The sequence below is a fragment of the Miscanthus floridulus genome, chromosome 5 (assembly GCF_019320115.1).
Source record: "Miscanthus floridulus cultivar M001 chromosome 5, ASM1932011v1, whole genome shotgun sequence".
Taxonomy (NCBI): Eukaryota; Viridiplantae; Streptophyta; class Magnoliopsida; order Poales; family Poaceae; genus Miscanthus; species Miscanthus floridulus.
The window spans coordinates 130,337,711-130,356,846 of NC_089584.1; the positions used below are offsets into that span (position 1 = coordinate 130,337,711).

Sequence of the window (19,136 nt, forward strand, 5' to 3'; positions counted from 1 at the left end):
ACTAGCAACATGCCTGATACAAGAAAACAAAAATCTAAAACGGCAAATCCTTCATGTAGTAAGGGGTTGTTTGGTTGGCACCCTGACTTTGGGGTGGGTGGGTGGGGGGGGGGGGGGGGGGGGGGGGGGGCTACACACGGCAAATCGATCCAACCCAACGAACATCAGGATGGACACTGACCCAGGTGAGTTTCTCAGGTCAGGAAGTGAAAGTGCATCTAGATCCTAAGTTGATTTTGGTCGATTGAATATCGACGTGATTAAAGGACTAACATATTTGATGAGATTATATGCATTTGTTTAATCACATGTTAATGTCTATGATTGGTCTAAGTGAAGCAAATGACATACAAATGAGAATTGAGTCCAATTTTGGTTTGTGAAATGGAGAAATGATAAGCATATGTTGAAAATGGTAAAAGAGGCATGGTTTGATGGTTGCAATTTTTCTTAAACATGAAACTTGTTTATAATGAATAATATTAAAATTTGGAATTTCATGATCAATCGAAGGCAATCATAAGAGTTGAAGAATGAATGAGACATGAGTGATTGTATATGGATTGGTCTCTCAAGGAAAACTTGCCAAATCAAATCGAGTATGTTGATGGTGGATTTTATATTGATCAAAAGCAATGGTGAATCAATTGGGAGCTTTATTGTCTCAAAACTGATATAAATGAGATATGCAAGCAAGAATCATGGTATTGGAGAGATGGATCTCAATGGATGATTAATGTTGATTCAAGACATGGTGTGATGTGAGGATGGCAAGATAGGATGAAGGTAGTATGGAAAAGGCTTTGATAAACTAAGCGAAGGTGAAGGGCAAGCGAGTATTTCAACCTCTTAAGATAACATTATTGTTCATATGCCATTGTATTCACACTATCTCTTCACAGGGGAGTTGCGACCAACTTTGTCTCAGTCCTTGAGCAAATCCTCCTTGAGCCTGTGACTTGAACTATTTCAACACATAAGAGTTTAATTCATAGCTTTAAGTCACTTTAACTCTTGATTAAGTAATTATTTGATAATTGATATTGCATGGCTTCTCTTGTCTTGATTAGTCCCTCGGTGCTAACCTTAGCGCTTGAATCTTTTCCCTAGACTTGGTTGATACAAAGCCAGTTGCTTGCCCTTCACCTTCACTTAGTTCCTAAAAGCCAAATCCTTGCTTAACCATTCATCCTATCTTACAATCCTCAAGTCAAGGGTTACTTCACAGAGATAATATGCATTCATTGGTCCACATCATCAATATCATGGTCCTTGCTTAAAATTAACCGTTTGCTTTTAATTCAATATTAGGATCAATCAAAGTTCCATGTGTTGATATACTAATTTGTTTCCATGTGACCAAACAACCTACCATTGCACTTTCTTTTGATTCACCATTGCTCTTGATCACACATTTTGAACTATACTAATAAACTACCAATACTTCTTATAAATGCAAGCCAATCATCATTGAGACCAAACCATATCCATTTCTCTTAGTCTCAGTTTACTTTACCAATTTGCTTGACTTTTCTTGTACTCAAGATATGAAATCAGTTTCATATGGTTAGTTACAATAAATCGATCCAAAACTCATCAAACTCATTAGTCCTTGAATTGCTTTGTCATTCAACCACCAAAACTCAATAAAGGCTCAAATACACTTATAATAATGTCGCCTGAACACTGCCACCACCACTGCTTCTCTACACTTGCCTTGGTGTTCATGTCCTCAGCGGCCATGATTTGTCCAATGACCTCCTTCAAGCCTTGCAAGTGGCACGTTTGGAACACCCTAAAATAACCTTCTCCCTAACAATGGCAGCTGGAGGTGCATGTCATCTATAAATCTTTTGTGATTTTAGACATACCAACTCTAGAAAACTTAGAGAAAAGAATCTGAGAAGACAAAACTTCCAAAGACCTCAGGACCTCATGCCCAATGTCATTCTCACCTCCCAACTGTGATTGCTGCTATTTTATTTAGAATCTCTTTATCCAACGGCTAACGAAAATATTCTCATGTGCGAGGCAATCCCTCCCTCATCATCTACTAAATGAAACATCAAAAAATGGGATGGAACAACGGTTCATCAGGCCATCCCTCGTCTCATAAACAAACACACGCAAAAGGGATAATTGTTCAAAACAAAATTATAACTTTCTAATTGTTTTTAAAGACTATAAGGTGTTTCAGTTTTTGACTTGTGTTTAAAGCCTTAAAGGTTTCCTACCAGAATTAGTACTTAGTCAGGTCCTCTTCCTTGGTTCAGTTTAGTTACCGAGTCTGTTTCCCGTGAATTTGCCTAGTTGACAGCTGTTTGCTTTGCTACTGCAGGTATGTGTTGAAGAAAATACGTCTTGCAAGGCAGACAGAGCGATGTCGCAAGTCTGCTCACCAAGAGGTCAGCAGAACAGAAATTTCCATGCACTTTTTCGTTCGTTTGTTGTCAGTTTGAACTGTCTTCAGTGAACTGATAGAGGTAATGGAAATTGCAGATGGCTCTTATTGCTCGATTGCAACATCCTTATATCGTTGAGTTCAAGGAGGCATGGGTTGAGAAGGTTGGTTCTTCAGGAACATGCTCCTGTATTTGCGTTTTATTGGGTTCCATCCTCTGTTACCTCAACACATGAGTTTTGATAGGGCTGCTATGTTTGCATTGTGACGGGATACTGTGAAGGTGGCGATATGTGAGTGCCATGTGCTTGTTTGAACTAGCTATTCTACTGCTTTTGTGATGACTCTTTTTGTCTAATTATGTTCCTCTTTGGCAGGGCTGAATTGATGAAAAAAGCGAATGGGACATACTTCCTAGAGGAGGTTGCTATAATTTTTCAGTTCCTTCTTTGCACGTATCAAGAAAACAATTTGGAAATATGTGCTAACTGTTTCTTAGTGACCTACAGAAACTACTGAAATGGTTTGCGCAATTGGCATTAGCTGTTGACTACTTGCATTCAAACTTTGTTTTGCATCGAGATCTCAAGGTAAGTGACAAAGAATAGAGATGCTGTCAGTTTAAGAAGCAGGATTCAGTGTTGACCCCTTTTCTTTTCTTTTTTGGCAGTGCTCAAACATATTTCTTACCAAAGAACAGGATATTCGTCTTGGTTAGTTTCCCATGCTATTTCAAATATAATAACTCTACATGTTTTGCAATGCTTCATTTTTGTGGTTTTAATATCTCATTTCACTTGTAGGAGATTTTGGCCTGGCCAAGACTTTAAAGGCAGATGATTTAGCCTCTTCGGTAATCTTTTTCTCTTATTTCCTTTGTTTCTTGTTTCAACACTTGTCCTTCATTTCTGTTTGTTTCTATTCTAAAGTCCTAATGAAAACTTGAACCACATGTTTGACTAATCCTTGTCTGTTTTTCTGCTTTCATTATGTTAGCTGCCTTGTCTGTTCTCAGAATCTTATTTTCTATAATGATGCTTCTTAGGTTGTGGGAACACCAAATTACATGTGCCCAGAGTTGCTTGCAGACATTCCTTACGGATTCAAGTCAGATATATGGTCTCTTGGTAATAATTTCTTACATATGAAGAGATGTTTAAATATATTAATATTAGATGCCTGTTTTAACTGTTGTCTTTGCAGGATGTTGTATGTATGAGATGGCTGCTCATCGACCTGCTTTCAAGGCTTTTGTGGGTTCTTATTTGGCTTATACTCCTCGCATCAGTATCATTATTTAACACTAGTTTCTATACAGAGATGATTTGAATATTTGTCTGCTAGTGGATGCTGTCAATTTGTGTTCAGGTCCCATCTTTGAACCACATCCTTCTTTCCATATATACATGGGTGCGAGTGTAACAAACCACTAATCAAACCATGGATTCGGCATGTAATCGGACCGTTTTCTACCAATTAATGAAATAATACGCAGCTCTCACGCATGTTTGAGAAAAAAAAATCACATCCTTTTTATAACTTATTAACGTGTAGGCCAATCAACTAGGAAAATGAGCATGTGTGTCATACACAGATTTATAGAAAAGATGACATGCCAATTGATGCAGGAAGTCCCTAAACTGCCTACTGGAAGGATCAGAGTGATTAGAGTCCATCGAAATTAAGGTATTAGCTAAGCATGCTGCTATCGAAAATGAAAGATAAGCTAGAACTATATGGTTTTCAGGATTCAGACCCAAGCCTCAGTAGGGAAGAGTGAGACTGAGCATCTTCCATTGAGGGGTTCTGGCATTAGCATCTATGCCGCTTTCAGTTCTTCTATCACTTTCATTTTATCAGTCGCCAAAAAAGACCATTGACCTCTTCAGCCTGTGGCTCTGGCTTTTGCTTGGCGTTTGTCACCCTCAGACCTTCTCTCTCTACCTACTTGGTTCCCCTCTTTATGTATTTGCGAATGCACATGACATGGGCATGCTATGTGAAGCATTATATAAGACAAGGATAAGTTTATCTTTCAGGTTCATACCATATTGGATCAAAGTTCTTCATGATCCATCCAGGAATTCATTCCTGACTTCTGTGAATGATTGAAAGTTTATGTCTCATGGCTTCCAAAATGTATGCAAGAGGTCAGGGTTTGAGTGCGTTGCATTTAAACCAATACATGTTAGAGCATGAAATTAGATGGAAGTTTTGAATAAAAAATTGCATATACCAGTTTTTTTCGACTGCACTTTAATGCTGTTGTGCCTCAGTTTCATCTCATCTCTCCGCCTTTTCGTATTTTACTATGTGGTGTTATTAATTTCAAAACTATAGAAGTTGAGGTAAGCTTAAGATTACTCCATGTTTCTTTCAGGATATGGTTGGACTGATAAGTAAGATAAATCGCTCCTCCATTGGCCCTTTGCCTACTTGCTATTCTTCATCTATGTAAGTACACCTGAACTGTACATTTGGCAATGAAATTGGACATATATAAAAGTTTTCCATCCATCTTTCTTGTTTGGACATGAATTCAAGGTCATAGCAGTTTCTCTAATGTTTGGAAACATTATCCAGTGTATGGCTAGCTAATAATCCCATTTTACTGTTGAATGCAGGAAAGCACATATCAAAAGCATGTTGAGGAAGAGTCCTGAACATCGGCCTACTGTAAGCTACAATGCAATAGATACCTCCCCTGCAGCTGCAATACTTGTTTGCCACGCACATTTATAAGATTCTTAGAGTATTTGTTACATTTTTGTTAACAGGCATCCGAGATTATAAAAAATCCATACCTGCAACCTTATGTAAATCAGTACCGTCCATTTGCTGATATATTACATCCTAGTCGATCACCAGTGAAACCTGTCACCAATTCACGGAGCAGTCAGAGAAGTATGTCTGGGAGTCAGTGTAGTAGCATTTCTGGAACTGGCAGTGATATGGATAGTATACAATCAAGTGAAATAAATGCGTCAGGACTAGCCTCAAGTTCCAACAACACCATTGAGACTGAGGGTGCTGAAACTACTGATCTTCAGAGCCATAAATACACTGCCTGTCCTGAACTCGAGAGACAAGATTCATCAAAATCCGTACAAGATAATCATCATCCCAGACATGAGAATAAGCAGCCAAAGATAATTAAGAAGATACTGACAACTCTAAGAGAGGAGAGCAAGTTTAGGGAAAGCAATTATCCTGTGAGAGCTAGCCGTGTAAAGCTAAATTCACCTAGCAATAGAGAACGCTCATCTGACGACTCAAAGCAAAGTGATATTTCCTCCAGTTCAAGATCTAGTGAAGTTATGTCACATGAATCAGCAAATGCAAGCTGTGAACCTGTGAAACGAGGACACGCATCTCCTCCCTTGAAGCATTTGGTAAGGATAAATGGTTTTCTTGTGCTAAAAGCCTTAAATCCACTTCTCTGTGTTTGCTAATTCTTTTCTGGTTCCATCTTGCAGTCACCAATTATTGAGCATTCTCCAAAGGTTAAAATTAAAGTAGATGAGCTGCTACATCCACACCCTGCCAAGCAGGTTGGAGAAGCTGTTGATGCAGCTGCAGGGAAGGTTAAGAACAGAACACTGCCCATTTTTATTAGATGCACCAGTATTCCTGCTCGGAGGCAAGGAGTAGCAAGTCCAAGCCGTCAACACACTGGGGTAAAGCGAGTTCACAATAAGGTCATGGCAGAGCATCCAAGGAGTCCTTGTCGGCCTACCCATAGTCCAAGCAATGCTCTTGTGGAACTTCCAAGTGTTCCAATTGTTCCTCCAAGTCATCTGGAAGATCTTCAGAGAAAAACAGGCAATTCACGAGCAAAATCTGCTCCACCTAGGGCTTTAGCAACCAAGGAAGACAGCAGTGCTTGCTCCAGTTCTACGACTGGTTATGCTGAAAATACCAACCAGTCTGAACCGTCTGAACCTGACTCACCAACCTATTTGGTCCCATCCTGCAAATGTTTGATACCTGACACAATCATACAAAAGCATGACATAAAAAGTAAAGCAAGTTCAGAGGTCAACACAACCAATTGTGAGAACAAAATTACTAGTAACGGTGCTATTAGTCTAAGCGCAGCCATGGTGCAACCTTCTGATATTACTGAACAAGAGATTATTTGCAAGGATGGAATGCCCTCCAGTCAAGTGGGTCAGTGCAGTGACACAGTTACTGTACCAAGTGATGAAGACAAGTTCACAGTGCAGGAACTGCTTTCATCAGTACCAGATCTTTCTTCCTTTGTCCCAACAACAGCGATGAACACTGAACCAGGCAGAGGATCCACTCCCACTCAGTCATCAGAGAAACCATCAGGTCCTCATTTAAACCCTTCTCCAGTCGAGGACATTATACATGTCATAAGCCACTGCAGTTTCCGTGTCAATGGTGAGCAGGCAGTAAAAGAAACCGGATCAGAGAGCATTGATGTTGACAAGCGTCTTAACATGGTAAGAGAAGAGATAGGTGTAAGAAGTATCGAGCCAAATCTGATACCTTCTGGACCTATAGATTCTGCTACAGTGAATCCAAATTTAGCAGAAGCTAATACTACCTTTCAGAAACCAGCCAGTACAGATGCGATAAAATTGCCCACCATACCGGAAGGAAATTTTAGTACTCTGGAGACAAACAATGGGTTTAAGCAGGAAGCAGCTCCGGCTAAGGAAATACTAGATGTGACATCCTTCAGGCAGCGAGCTGAGGCTCTCGAAGGGCTCTTAGAGCTTTCTGCAGAGTTACTGGAACACATGAGGCTGGAGGAGCTTGCGATTGTTCTAAAGCCATTTGGGAAGGCCAAGGTGTCCCCTCGAGAAACAGCAATATGGTTGGCTAAAAGTTTCAAAGGCATGATGAATGACGAAGCAAGCCGCAGTTCAACGTGAGTACACATAGCCTTTGCGCCACCCTTTTTGTTTTGGTTGATTTCTGTTTGTGCTCTGAATATGCAATGATTGTCTTGTCCTTGGCTTCTTGGTATCGTGTGTCCCCTGTTTCCATTTCAATAGTTGTTCATTCTTTACAGCACATGTTGTAAATAGCCCAGATTTGTGAACAGAAAATAAGACATGCCAGAAATGGTGTTAAAATTTACACGATTGAAGTAATAGAAAGACTAATTTGATCAATTATTGTTTTGCCTGCGTTCTCTTCTGAAACTATCCAAATTCTACCAAGAAAATGTACAAAATTGTGTTTTTGCATTTGTTGTCAGTATAATTAATTTATCAACTACTCTTAGAACACCCCACATATAGGCATTTTGATAACAGTTTGTGGCTATTTAGTAAGCTGGTTTTAGCATCAGACGCACACAACTCTTTTTTGTTCAGGCAGAGTTGCATTTTTTCTGCAGTAATTATATTATTCCTTCATTTCCGACTACTGAAACCACAGAACCTACACCATACAAGCTTACAAGTCTTCCCTTGTTATAAGTGATGCTCACACGAGCTGTAGGCTGTAGCCTTACTACCTGGTTGCAGTTGGAGCTCCATTTCTTCCCAAGCAGCTTCGCAACTTTGCTATTTCAGCCGCCCGTGTGGCCCGCTGGCTTTGAACCTCTTGCTGTTGAATGGCTGCCTGCCGCCGCTGCTACTGGTAGTCTCCTACCAAGCCCAAATGCTCTGTATTAGTGCTGAGTAATGCCATTAGTCATCATGGACACATTGGCCAGGAGACTCGTATTCACTTTACTCTGGGTTCTTTCATGGTCAAACCTCATTGCCTGGCGCAGAACACCTTTGGAAGGGGAAAGTTCCATTTCACTGCAACTTTCCATTTTCTAGATTTTCCTTTTTCGGTCGTTGGCAATGGCAGAGGAACAACAGTGAGAACAACAGTCAGAAAACGGCTCGACGAGTGCACAGGAGCCAATATCAGAGTGCACACTGAGAACTGGAGCTTATCCATGCACAGTGAGAACTGGAGCTTAGCCGGCAATTGCACATTGTCGCATTACAGTGTCGTTTCCTAGTGCCAGTTTTCATGCTGTTGGGCGTTGTCGTTTCCGTTTCTTTTTCAGATTCTCATCCCCGTAGCCCTGGGCCCTGCCTACCTGGCTTCTTGTGAAGGCCGCTCTCAAGTTGTATTTCTAGTGCAATGCGTGCCCTGACCAATACGTTCTCTAAAAAAAAAAGCCAGAGAGCAACGGCCAACTGCCCAAATTTTAGTATTCCTGACAGGCAATCGGCATCAACGGATGGCTTCTATGGGAGATCCGAAGAGCGTCTGGAACGTATCGTCCATCTTGTCTTCAGATGCCACCACAATTTCACGCAAATCATCAGCCTAGTAGAACGCCGGCCTCTATATCATCACTCGGTTCCCTGGTCTCATCTCATTATCACGACGTCTGCAGCTATGAACCATCAACGGGAGGGAGTTGTCTATGGCTACAGCGAGGCCATCTACGTGACCAGCGCCGGTCCTCCTCCGTACCCGCCTCCACCGCCGCCACCACGCCGCATGAGCCCGTTCCGCATCCTTGTAAGAGCCTTCATCGGCGCGTGCATCTTCATCGGCGTCCTCGCGCTGCTCATCTGGCTCATCTACCGGCCCCGGACGATCCAGGTCGCCGTCGCCACCGCGACGCTCGCCCGCTTCGACCTCGTCAACACCACGTCGATCACCCCGGTGCTGTCCTACAACCTCACCGCGGTGCTCTCCGTCTCGAACCCCAACAGGCGCGTGTCCATCTACTACGACCAGCTCCAGGCGGCGGGGCTCTACCAGGAGGAGCGCTTCGGCCTCGCCGCGCTGCCGGTGTCGTTCCAGGGCACGAGGCACGCCGACGCGGTGCCGGCCCTGCTCGTGGGCAACACGTCCATGGAGTTCGGGGACTCCGGCGTTGCCGCGTTCAACGATTACAGGCGCGCTGGGGTGTTCCCCGTCGACCTTTGGGTGGACGGGGTCGTGCGGTACAAGTTCGGCGAGCTGATGACCACCACGGCGAGCACGCTGACGGTCAAGTGCCATCTGGCGCTGAAGCTCATGGTGGCGTCGGGTTGGGTCGAATGTACTGTGATCGACTCCTGATGATCCAGGTCTCAAGGAAGAAGCCAAGAAGGGCGAGGTCGCCGATCGGGCCTATGGGTCGGCCCAAAGGACCCAAACCCTCTCCTTTCGGAATCTTACCATATGAATCCTGCTACCAAAAGAGGGCCAGGCAGCGTGGCCACTTCGCTTGTTTTTCCCGGCCATCGGATTGGCCGCGCGGACGGCTCATATCGTGCGAGCCCCGGTCATTTTGCAAAACAAACCTCGAACTTTAGTCGAATCAACCCGCAGTCCAGGCCTCCTCTCAGTTTTTTTTCAAAAAAGCCCTCGAACTTTACAGAAATCAACCCTCAATACATGCCTTTACCGGAGCCATCACGAAGCTTCGTGGGCGACGCTCGTCCCCTCTCCCCTCCGCCTCCTCCGCCGGACTGCCGCCCCCACCCCTGCTCTCCACTCCACCCTTCGCTTGCAGGGTCACTAGAGCGGGCTTGAATCGCGGTCGCCGATGAGCTGGCGCGACGCATTGGCACGACGGTGAGCTGGCCCCTCGCGACAGGCGGCGAGGCGGGGATCTGGCGGTGGCTCCCAGCCCGTGGGTGCGGCTGTCCGCGGGTCGCCGGCAAGCGGCGGCGCGCAAGCCACTGGCGCGGGTCCCTGCCACCGACAAGCTAGCGAGGCAGCGGGCTCCAGACACCGCGGGGGCTCCCGGCGCGGCAGCGGGCTCCAGGTGCGGTGAGACCGGGCTCGCGACGACAGAGCCACGTGCATCCGGGGCCGGCCGCACACGCGCCGTGGAACCGGCCTCATACTGCGTCGAGGAGCCGGCCGCGCCCGCGCTGGGTAGCAGCTGCGTAGGTGCCACCTCGCCACGACACTGGTAGTCGAGGCCGCCTCGCCCGGCTGACATGGCTGGGGGCCTAGTCGCTGGGCCGGTGCCACTGGCACCTCGCCCCACTGCGCCCGCCATGGCTGCCTCTTGCACTGCCCCAGCGTCGTGCAAGCCTGCAACTGCCACCTCCTGCTTCATGTGATATTACGGCTGCAATTCTTACAGTTCAGGGTAAAAATTCTTTTCCTCTCTAATGTTCTGAGGATCATACAACATGCTATATATCCATTACTAAGAACCTTGCTATTCCCTTTCCTTTGTGTGCTGTAATCTAATATAGTCAGAATCTTCCTAGCCCTTCTGCTTCTCAATTTGATTAGCAAATGCAAATAGAATTAGGAAACAAGATGAGATACGCTAGCTAATTTTCATTCGTTATACAAGTATATAGACTTTCTTGCTGCTGAATTTATCATGTTTTTTTGCAGGCTAGAAATTGTACAGTCAAATTGTTTTCAAATTACAAATTCAAAGAGCTATACAAGTATAGACAATCAAATTGTTTTCATGTACTATTAAACAAACTAATAGTTTACTACATTTTAACATGCTATTACGTCTCCGATTACTATATTTCATCCTTCAAAAAATACCCACACTTCTACATGTTGATTAGTTATACGTTTGTTTCCAGATAGCTTACGGGTCGTGACAGATTTTTTAGTCTAAAATAGTTCCATATCTCTTTAGGTGCGAGCTACTATTGAAGTCAAGGCATCAGACATCATTCACTTCACCTCTCATGGACGACCTACAAGATAAGAAATATATATGTCCATGTCTGTTTTTTCTGCTATTGAACTCAATACTGTTTAGTTCCAATGATGTTGGAATCAAAAGCTTACCATAGCTGTTTGTTGTAGCTATGTATGCATACCTATTTGGTAAGCTTACAATGGCTCCAATTTACATAATGACTATAATTTTTCATTGAGCTATGACATTTGGGAATATGCAGTGATGATTACCATCCATCTGTCTATTTTCTTTTCTGAACTAAGGTATATGGGAATATGCAATGATGATTATCACTCTTTTATGATCTTTCTATTGTACTTTTTTTTGAATTGAGGCATTTGGCACATGCAGTGATGAGAACCATTAGATGTATATGGTCCCTTCTTCTATTCTGAATGAACTGAGGCCATTTGGCATATGCAATAATAACCATTGCAGTCCTGTTGTTACTTTTATATGTAAGTTTTATTTAAAATAGCTATTAATTACGTTCGATATTAACAACATCACAATGGTTAACGTTGTAAACAACATACTCATACACATGTTCATTCAATTTCTTTTTTTTGGTACCTATTTTAGCTCAGAATTATAAACGGTTGCTGCCTCGATTCAGTTTAAAGGAAGGAGCGAAGTGCTTATTCAGAAATAGACATTATCCTTACCATCAGCTAGGTGAAAATCGAAATGTTCTTTGATTTTGATGCTACTTCATTAGGGTAGCATAGCTTCAGTGCTTCACAAAATTCATCTCTCATGGTGATCGGTGTTCCTGTAGCCAATTTTATTTTTGCAAGATTGAAAAATGCATATTTCAGCAAAGCATCCAATTCAAAATAGAAAATATCAATTTAGGTTGTGCCATGACCTCAGCAGATCACTTATTAGCGATTATCGATTCTATTTCACTACATAATCTGAAAAGGGACAAAACCAAATGAATAAGTACTCCAAAATTAAACATCAAGCAATTTGGCTCCCGAACGATCAAGCAGGAACTGTTGGTCTCTTTGCAGCACGATCGGCAATCCACCCTTTCAGTTGGCATTTGACTCTCGAACGGTGACCTATCAATCGGAGATAAGGCCACTACCAATAAGTCGTATGTTATATTTTCCATCTCGATACATGGCCACGGCCAATACTACTCGCAGGTTCTCTACTGGAACAGCCCTAGCTGGTGCGGCAACGCCGCGCCAATGGTTTTTTAGGTTTTATAGGCTGTGGGCCGGCTAGGAGTACATGTAGGAACTGGGCTGGGACAGCCGTTCCCGAGGCTGCTTTAGCCAGGTTTAGACTCAGAGGCCCAAACAGGAAAGAATGTATGGGCTCAGATAGGAATTGGAACGACTGTTTAGAGGGTGACCGCTGCGTTTGATAATGCAGACTGTTCAGCACCCCTTGATTTGTCCGCTGCACACAGCACGCTTACACGCGTCAAGTTCATATTATCAGTTCACCACGTGCCAGATCTCTTCCCCTCGAGCAGAGCTACGACGACAACAATACTTGTGGTCCCCTTCTGGTCAGCAATTGGGATGCAGCAGAGTCCAGGTAACTCAACCAGGAGCCTACAATGTATCTCCAATATCGGTGGCATCCCTGACGCCCACTCGCCCAGTGCAGTACATTCATCGCCCTATGCTCTATGCTCCTGGCAAATTTGGAAGCGGAGAAACGCCGCTATCTTCCGAGATGAAGCTCTGCCCATAAGACAATTACTGATATCTTGCAAAGCTGAAGCTATGCAATGGAGTGCCGATGCCAAGGACAAAGCTGTAGTTCAGGCGTGGAGCAGGTTGTTTGATCAAGCTATCAAGTTGCCCACGCAACCTACCAAACTTTCGGTCCGGAAGACGATCCATAGTCCACGGAGGAAGATGCTGAACGAGGAAGAAGAGAGAATCAGGCATCTCCTGCGCGTAAGGGTAGATAAGAGGTTAGGAGAGCAGACTAGAGAGGAAGCAGAGAACGCGAAGGAACCGGAACTCTTCTTGCTGAGCGAGGACGAAGAGAACTGTGCGAACACAGAATTCTGCGATGTGCGGCGTGTATGTAACTGCGATCTGCGCGTGTATGTTGCGGTCATGCGGGACAGGCTTTTCCTTAGAAAATCTCAAATCTACCACGGCGTACAGCGTACGGCGTACCGTGTACCAGTACCAGAGGGCGAATAGTCGTGTTCAGACTCCAGGCTCCAGGCGAACTCCCCCACGAAATTTCGGCTAAAACAGCCCAAAACACAGCCACTTATATAAGAACTACTTTGATTGATACGGTATAAGACCTTTCCGCGAAGTTGACATCTCTAGCTCCTTTCCGTAGTTCCTTAACCCGATTTTTCCACACACAAAACGTAAGAAACAGCTGCAAGTTTGCCGTGTAGGATAATAAAGAACAACGATCCGGTCCTACCATTCTACCAACGGAAAAACCAGACGCGTCTCGAACTCTGAATAACGAAACGCGGTTCCATTCCAAAGTCGAGTCTCTCATTTCTCCGCGTTCCTCATCTCGATCGCTGCATATAAATACTACTGCATATAGGTCGTGTATCCGTCACAAAGTACGTACTCGGTGGCAATCAATCACAATCTCAAGCAAATTCACCACGCACACACTTGTGTCTGCAACAGCGAACGAGCGAAATGGCGGCCTACGAGAAGCACCAGCCGGAGGCTCCGCTAAACGCGGCGTACTACGGCCAGCCGATCCCTCCGCCGCAGCCGGCGTACTACCCACCGCCGCCGCCGCCACCACCACGACCCGCCCCACGCCGTGGCGGCTGCGCGCGCTGCCTGCTCGGCTCCCTCGTGGCCCTTGTCGTCGCGCTCGGCGTGGCCGTCCTGGTGCTATGGCTCATCTTCCGCTCGGACAACCTCAAGGCCTACGCCGACTCCGCCGCGCTGTCCCGCTTCGACCTCGGCAACGGCAACGGCAACGGCAACGGCGGCGGTGACCTCCTCCAGTACAACCTCACCGTGGTCATCCGCGTGCGGAACCCCAACCGCTTCGGGATCCGCTACGACTACGCCGAGTCGCAGGCGTTCTACGACGGCGACCGCTTCGGGTTCGCCCCGCTGCAGCCGTTCTACCTGGACAGCAAGAGCGACGCCAGGATCACGGCCACGTTCGGCGGCTCGACGGTGGTAGACGACGACGACGCGCGGCGCACGTACAGGAGGGAGAACGGGGAGGGGTTCTACTACGTCAAGGTGAAGGTGTACTCGGACCTTAGCTTCAGGGTTAGGGTCATCCGCCGGCATGATTTCAAGAGCAAGATCACCTGCGTGCTGCGGTTGCCCGTGCCCGCTGCCGGTGGCAACGTCAACACCACGGCGCTGACAACGCTGGGGACGAGGTGCGACGTCGACTTCTGATCCTTGCCGGTTGTCCAAAGGCCATCCTTTGACAGTTTGTATTATTTGGCCGGCCGGGGGGGATAACGCTAGCTGTCGACAATATCTATCTTTGATTTTGAACTGTAGTCTGTTAATGTCGTTTGATTCTCACGACCATTCTTTTCTTCTTTTCTATGTATATGAATGAATAAACCTGAATTTTGCGTTCGTTGATTCCATATCTTGGTGTCTTTACAGATTATTTATTCGACCTTGTATATACTCCATCTCCATGCTATGCCAAATGCAGGAAAACACACGTAGTCTTTCTTTCCAAAGGATGGTAACCGTAGATTTATTAGAAAAGAAAGGTAAATAACCTAGTTTATACACAGAAAAAAAACTATACAACTAGGTGAGCCAAAACGCTTCCTGACCAGACTATCCAACTTGCTTTAGAAAGTAGCATTAGCACAACTAGACAAGACAAACAAGCTGAAAATAGAAAAACCTACTACGGATACACTACAACATCATCTACCCACTACGGGCTTGTTTGCCAGACCTCCGAGAGCAGCTTACGGGTTGAATCCGGGAGAAATTCTGACAAATAGTTTTTTACTAAGAAATGATTCTTTGCTGATTCTATAAAATGATTCTCTCGGTGGTTCCTTTAGTTTTTTTTTTTTTTTTTTTGCTTGGGCCTGTTCGCTTGTCTGAATTCTTGAGGAATCTGGATGGTTTGGAGGAATTTGTGAGAGAAAAACATTGTTCCGGATGGAAAAATAAGCGGATCAAACCGGATTTAAGGGCACGCGAGATCGCCCTAGTTTCGCCTGGCTCCTAGGTGCTTTAGTTGCCTTTTACACTAGTTTAGTTGCTGTTTTCAAGGGCTGAAATAGGGTGACTGATCTTGTATTCTTGTACCTTTTTTTTTCTCTCTTTTTCGTCTAATATATATTGAACGGCAAAGCTCTTGCCGCACCTTTGAAAAAAAATGAAGTGATTCTATGAAATGAACTAAGGGGGTAGGAGCTGAAAAAAAGTAACTTCTCCTGATTTATTCCACGCACAGAATTACTATTCTTTCCGTTCCAAATTATAAGACGTTTTGTCTTTTCTAGATACATTGCTTTTAGTATGCACCTAGGCAAAATGTATATCTAAGTGCATAGAAAAAATTATGAATCTAGAAAAGCCAAAACGTCTTATAATTTGGAATGGAGGGAGTACATGATAGAGTTTATTATAGAAAATCAATTTCAATCAAAGAATCACCTTCCACAAAAAATCTAGAGTAAGAGGAACTCTGCCAAATAGGCCATATAAACACCCTCGGAGAGCAACACTGAGCACTACTAATAACCCAACATGTTAGATATAACAAGCAAAAATAAGCATTCAACTTGGTGAGCTTGCCACACTCTTGACAAGATACTTGAAGATAGACCCACGTAAAGAGGATGTCGAGGCCTTGTACAATTTGATCTAGGCACCTCCAGATCTGAGGTCTTGTATGATTTTATCCAGGCACCTGATATACCCCTTGGTACATTAGCATCTAGGTGCAACTAGCAACATGCCTGATACAAGAAAACAAAAATCTAAAACGGCAAATCCTTCATGTAGTAAGGGGTTGTTTGGTTGGCACCCTGACTTTGGGGTGGGTGGGTGGGGGGGGGGGGGGGGGGGAGGGGGGCTACACACGGCAAATCGATCCAACCCAACGAACATCAGGATGGACACTGACCCAGGTGAGTTTCTCAGGTCAGGAAGTGAAAGTGCATCTAGATCCTAAGTTGATTTTGGTCGATTGAATATCGACGTGATTAAAGGACTAACATATTTGATGAGATTATATGCATTTGTTTAATCACATGTTAATGTCTATGATTGGTCTAAGTGAAGCAAATGACATACAAATGAGAATTGAGTCCAATTTTGGTTTGTGAAATGGAGAAATGATAAGCATATGTTGAAAATGGTAAAAGAGGCATGGTTTGATGGTTGCAATTTTTCTTAAACATGAAACTTGTTTATAATGAATAATATTAAAATTTGGAATTTCATGATCAATCGAAGGCAATCATAAGAGTTGAAGAATGAATGAGACATGAGTGATTGTATATGGATTGGTCTCTCAAGGAAAACTTGCCAAATCAAATCGAGTATGTTGATGGTGGATTTTATATTGATCAAAAGCAATGGTGAATCAATTGGGAGCTTTATTGTCTCAAAACTGATATAAATGAGATATGCAAGCAAGAATCATGGTATTGGAGAGATGGATCTCAATGGATGATTAATGTTGATTCAAGACATGGTGTGATGTGAGGATGGCAAGATAGGATGAAGGTAGTATGGAAAAGGCTTTGATAAACTAAGCGAAGGTGAAGGGCAAGCGAGTATTTCAACCTCTTAAGATAACATTATTGTTCATATGCCATTGTATTCACACTATCTCTTCACAGGGGAGTTGCGACCAACTTTGTCTCAGTCCTTGAGCAAATCCTCCTTGAGCCTGTGACTTGAACTATTTCAACACATAAGAGTTTAATTCATAGCTTTAAGTCACTTTAACTCTTGATTAAGTAATTATTTGATAATTGATATTGCATGGCTTCTCTTGTCTTGATTAGTCCCTCGGTGCTAACCTTAGCGCTTGAATCTTTTCCCTAGACTTGGTTGATACAAAGCCAGTTGCTTGCCCTTCACCTTCACTTAGTTCCTAAAAGCCAAATCCTTGCTTAACCATTCATCCTATCTTACAATCCTCAAGTCAAGGGTTACTTCACAGAGATAATATGCATTCATTGGTCCACATCATCAATATCATGGTCCTTGCTTAAAATTAACCGTTTGCTTTTAATTCAATATTAGGATCAATCAAAGTTCCATGTGTTGATATACTAATTTGTTTCCATGTGACCAAACAACCTACCATTGCACTTTCTTTTGATTCACCATTGCTCTTGATCACACATTTTGAACTATACTAATAAACTACCAATACTTCTTATAAATGCAAGCCAATCATCATTGAGACCAAACCATATCCATTTCTCTTAGTCTCAGTTTACTTTACCAATTTGCTTGACTTTTCTTGTACTCAAGATATGAAATCAGTTTCATATGGTTAGTTACAATAAATCGATCCAAAACTCATCAAACTCATTAGTCCTTGAATTGCTTTGTCATTCAACCACCAAAACTCAATAAAGGCTCAAATACACTTATAATAATGTCGCCTGAACACTGCCACCACCACTGCTTCTCTACACTTGCCTTGGTGTTCATGTCCTCAGCGGCCATGATTTGTCCAATGACCTCCTTCAAGCCTTGCAAGTGGCACGTTTGGAACACCCTAAAATAACCTTCTCCCTAACAATGGCAGCTGGAGGTGCATGTCATCTATAAATCTTTTGTGATTTTAGACATACCAACTCTAGAAAACTTAGAGAAAAGAATCTGAGAAGACAAAACTTCCAAAGACCTCAGGACCTCATGCCCAATGTCATTCTCACCTCCCAACTGTGATTGCTGCTATTTTATTTAGAATCTCTTTATCCAACGGCTAACGAAAATATTCTCATGTGCGAGGCAATCCCTCCCTCATCATCTACTAAATGAAACATCAAAAAATGGGATGGAACAACGGTTCATCAGGCCATCCCTCGTCTCATAAACAAACACACGCAAAAGGGATAATTGTTCAAAACAAAATTATAACTTTCTAATTGTTTTTAAAGACTATAAGGTGTTTCAGTTTTTGACTTGTGTTTAAAGCCTTAAAGGTTTCCTACCAGAATTAGTACTTAGTCAGGTCCTCTTCTAGTTTTACACCACGCTTGTTTACCATTTTTTTGAGAAGTTACAAAGATGTATATAACCCACGTCCTTTACACTCACACCATACATATACATACAAAGAAAGAGATTAGGAGGTTTTAGCCTCGAGTGCAGGGGAAATGTGCAGGACCGAACACACATGCGTATGTACCTTATTTTTCTACAAACAACAGGCCAACCCTAGCCTGTCTCCACCTGGCTTCCTCCCCGCCGCCGCCGTCACCGGTCGCCGCTCCGGCAAGCGCCAGCGCCTCCCCCTCGCCTCCCTCACAGAGATATGCTACACGCGTCTCCCCTCCCCTCCCCCACCCCACTGGGCGCATGCGGGCGCAAGCGCCTCGGCGCCGCGACCGCCAACACCACATGGGGCGACCTCGCAGCCACCACTAGAGGCCAGTAGGCCACCTCCCCGCCACCACCAACCGCGTCTGCCTCGCAGCCATCACCGACGGTTGACTCCCCGTCGCCGGTAGTGTCATGCACCACCACCGATGTTGACGCTGATGGCCCCGAAGTGTTGCCACTGAATCCCGTCGCCGGAGTCACCAAGGATGGCCACGACCACCCTCTGGCTCGCCCACCGTCAAGGGAAGGTGAAGCATCTAGGCCCCTAGTTGGGTTTTGGGGATTAATGATAATACGTGATTACTATGACTAACGTGTGTTTTGTAGAGGCAATTAAGTTAGGTCATGGTAATGGAGATCGACCGGGCTATCATGGTGGTCATGCCCCTACGATGAAAATTATTTTTGTTTTCAAAGGATCACGATAAGGTTAAGGATGGACTAGTTCTAAGTGTTGATTAGAGTTGAAGAGGCACTTAGAGTAGTTTAGGACTTTGTTTTTCCTTTAGCCGTACTATTAAGGGGGTATGGACGGGTAGCTTGACCTAGGTGA

The 19,136-nt window shown here is 44.1% G+C and overlaps 2 protein-coding genes across 5 annotated transcripts; both read left to right on the forward strand.

Moving 5' to 3' along the window:
- The first annotated feature begins 2,344 nt into the window (after positions 1-2,344).
- LOC136450780 (serine/threonine-protein kinase Nek5-like) lies at positions 2,345-11,075 on the forward strand. Of its 4 annotated transcripts, XM_066451396.1 has the most exons (13): positions 2,345-2,405; positions 2,500-2,565; positions 2,648-2,694; positions 2,779-2,824; positions 2,911-2,991; positions 3,072-3,114; positions 3,205-3,254; positions 3,447-3,528; positions 3,605-3,654; positions 4,782-4,855; positions 5,026-5,077; positions 5,179-5,793; positions 5,878-8,028. In XM_066451396.1, the coding sequence occupies exons 2-13, from the start codon at positions 2,500-2,502 to the stop codon at positions 7,303-7,305; spliced, it is 2,634 nt and encodes an 877-aa protein (XP_066307493.1). In that variant the 5' UTR covers positions 2,345-2,405; the 3' UTR covers positions 7,306-8,028. The 4 variants fall into 4 exon arrangements, 1 of the variants encoding a protein (XP_066307493.1); XR_010758422.1 differs by lacking the exons at positions 2,345-2,405; positions 2,500-2,565; positions 2,648-2,694; ... (1 more) ...; positions 2,911-2,991; positions 3,072-3,114 and adding exons at positions 8,781-10,481; positions 11,001-11,075 and having other exon boundaries at positions 3,605-3,658; positions 5,878-7,301; XR_010758423.1 differs by lacking the exons at positions 2,345-2,405; positions 2,500-2,565; positions 2,648-2,694; ... (3 more) ...; positions 3,205-3,254; positions 3,447-3,528 and adding exons at positions 8,781-10,481; positions 11,001-11,075 and having other exon boundaries at positions 3,619-3,769; positions 5,878-7,301.
- Positions 11,076-13,619: 2,544 nt separating this feature from the next.
- Positions 13,620-14,630, forward strand: LOC136453592 (NDR1/HIN1-like protein 10). Its single transcript, XM_066454151.1, has one exon. The coding sequence runs from the start codon at positions 13,697-13,699 to the stop codon at positions 14,426-14,428; it is 732 nt and encodes a 243-aa protein (XP_066310248.1). The 5' UTR covers positions 13,620-13,696; the 3' UTR covers positions 14,429-14,630.
- Positions 14,631-19,136: the final 4,506 nt, after the last annotated feature.

What these genes read in the sequence shown, in the direction of transcription:
- LOC136450780 (XM_066451396.1), top strand. Translation starts at nt 2,500, where the DNA reads ATGGCTCTTATTGCTCGATTGCAACATCCTTATATCGTTGAGTTCAAG. An exon ending in GGACATACTTCCTAGAGGAG is followed by an intron (nt 2,825 to 2,910) that starts GTTGCTATAATT and finishes AGTGACCTACAG; the next exon opens with AAACTACTGAAATGGTTTGC. An exon ending in AGAACAGGATATTCGTCTTG is followed by an intron (nt 3,115 to 3,204) that starts GTTAGTTTCCCA and finishes TTTCACTTGTAG; the next exon opens with GAGATTTTGGCCTGGCCAAG.
- LOC136453592 (XM_066454151.1), top strand. Translation starts at nt 13,697, where the DNA reads ATGGCGGCCTACGAGAAGCACCAGCCGGAGGCTCCGCTAAACGCGGCG.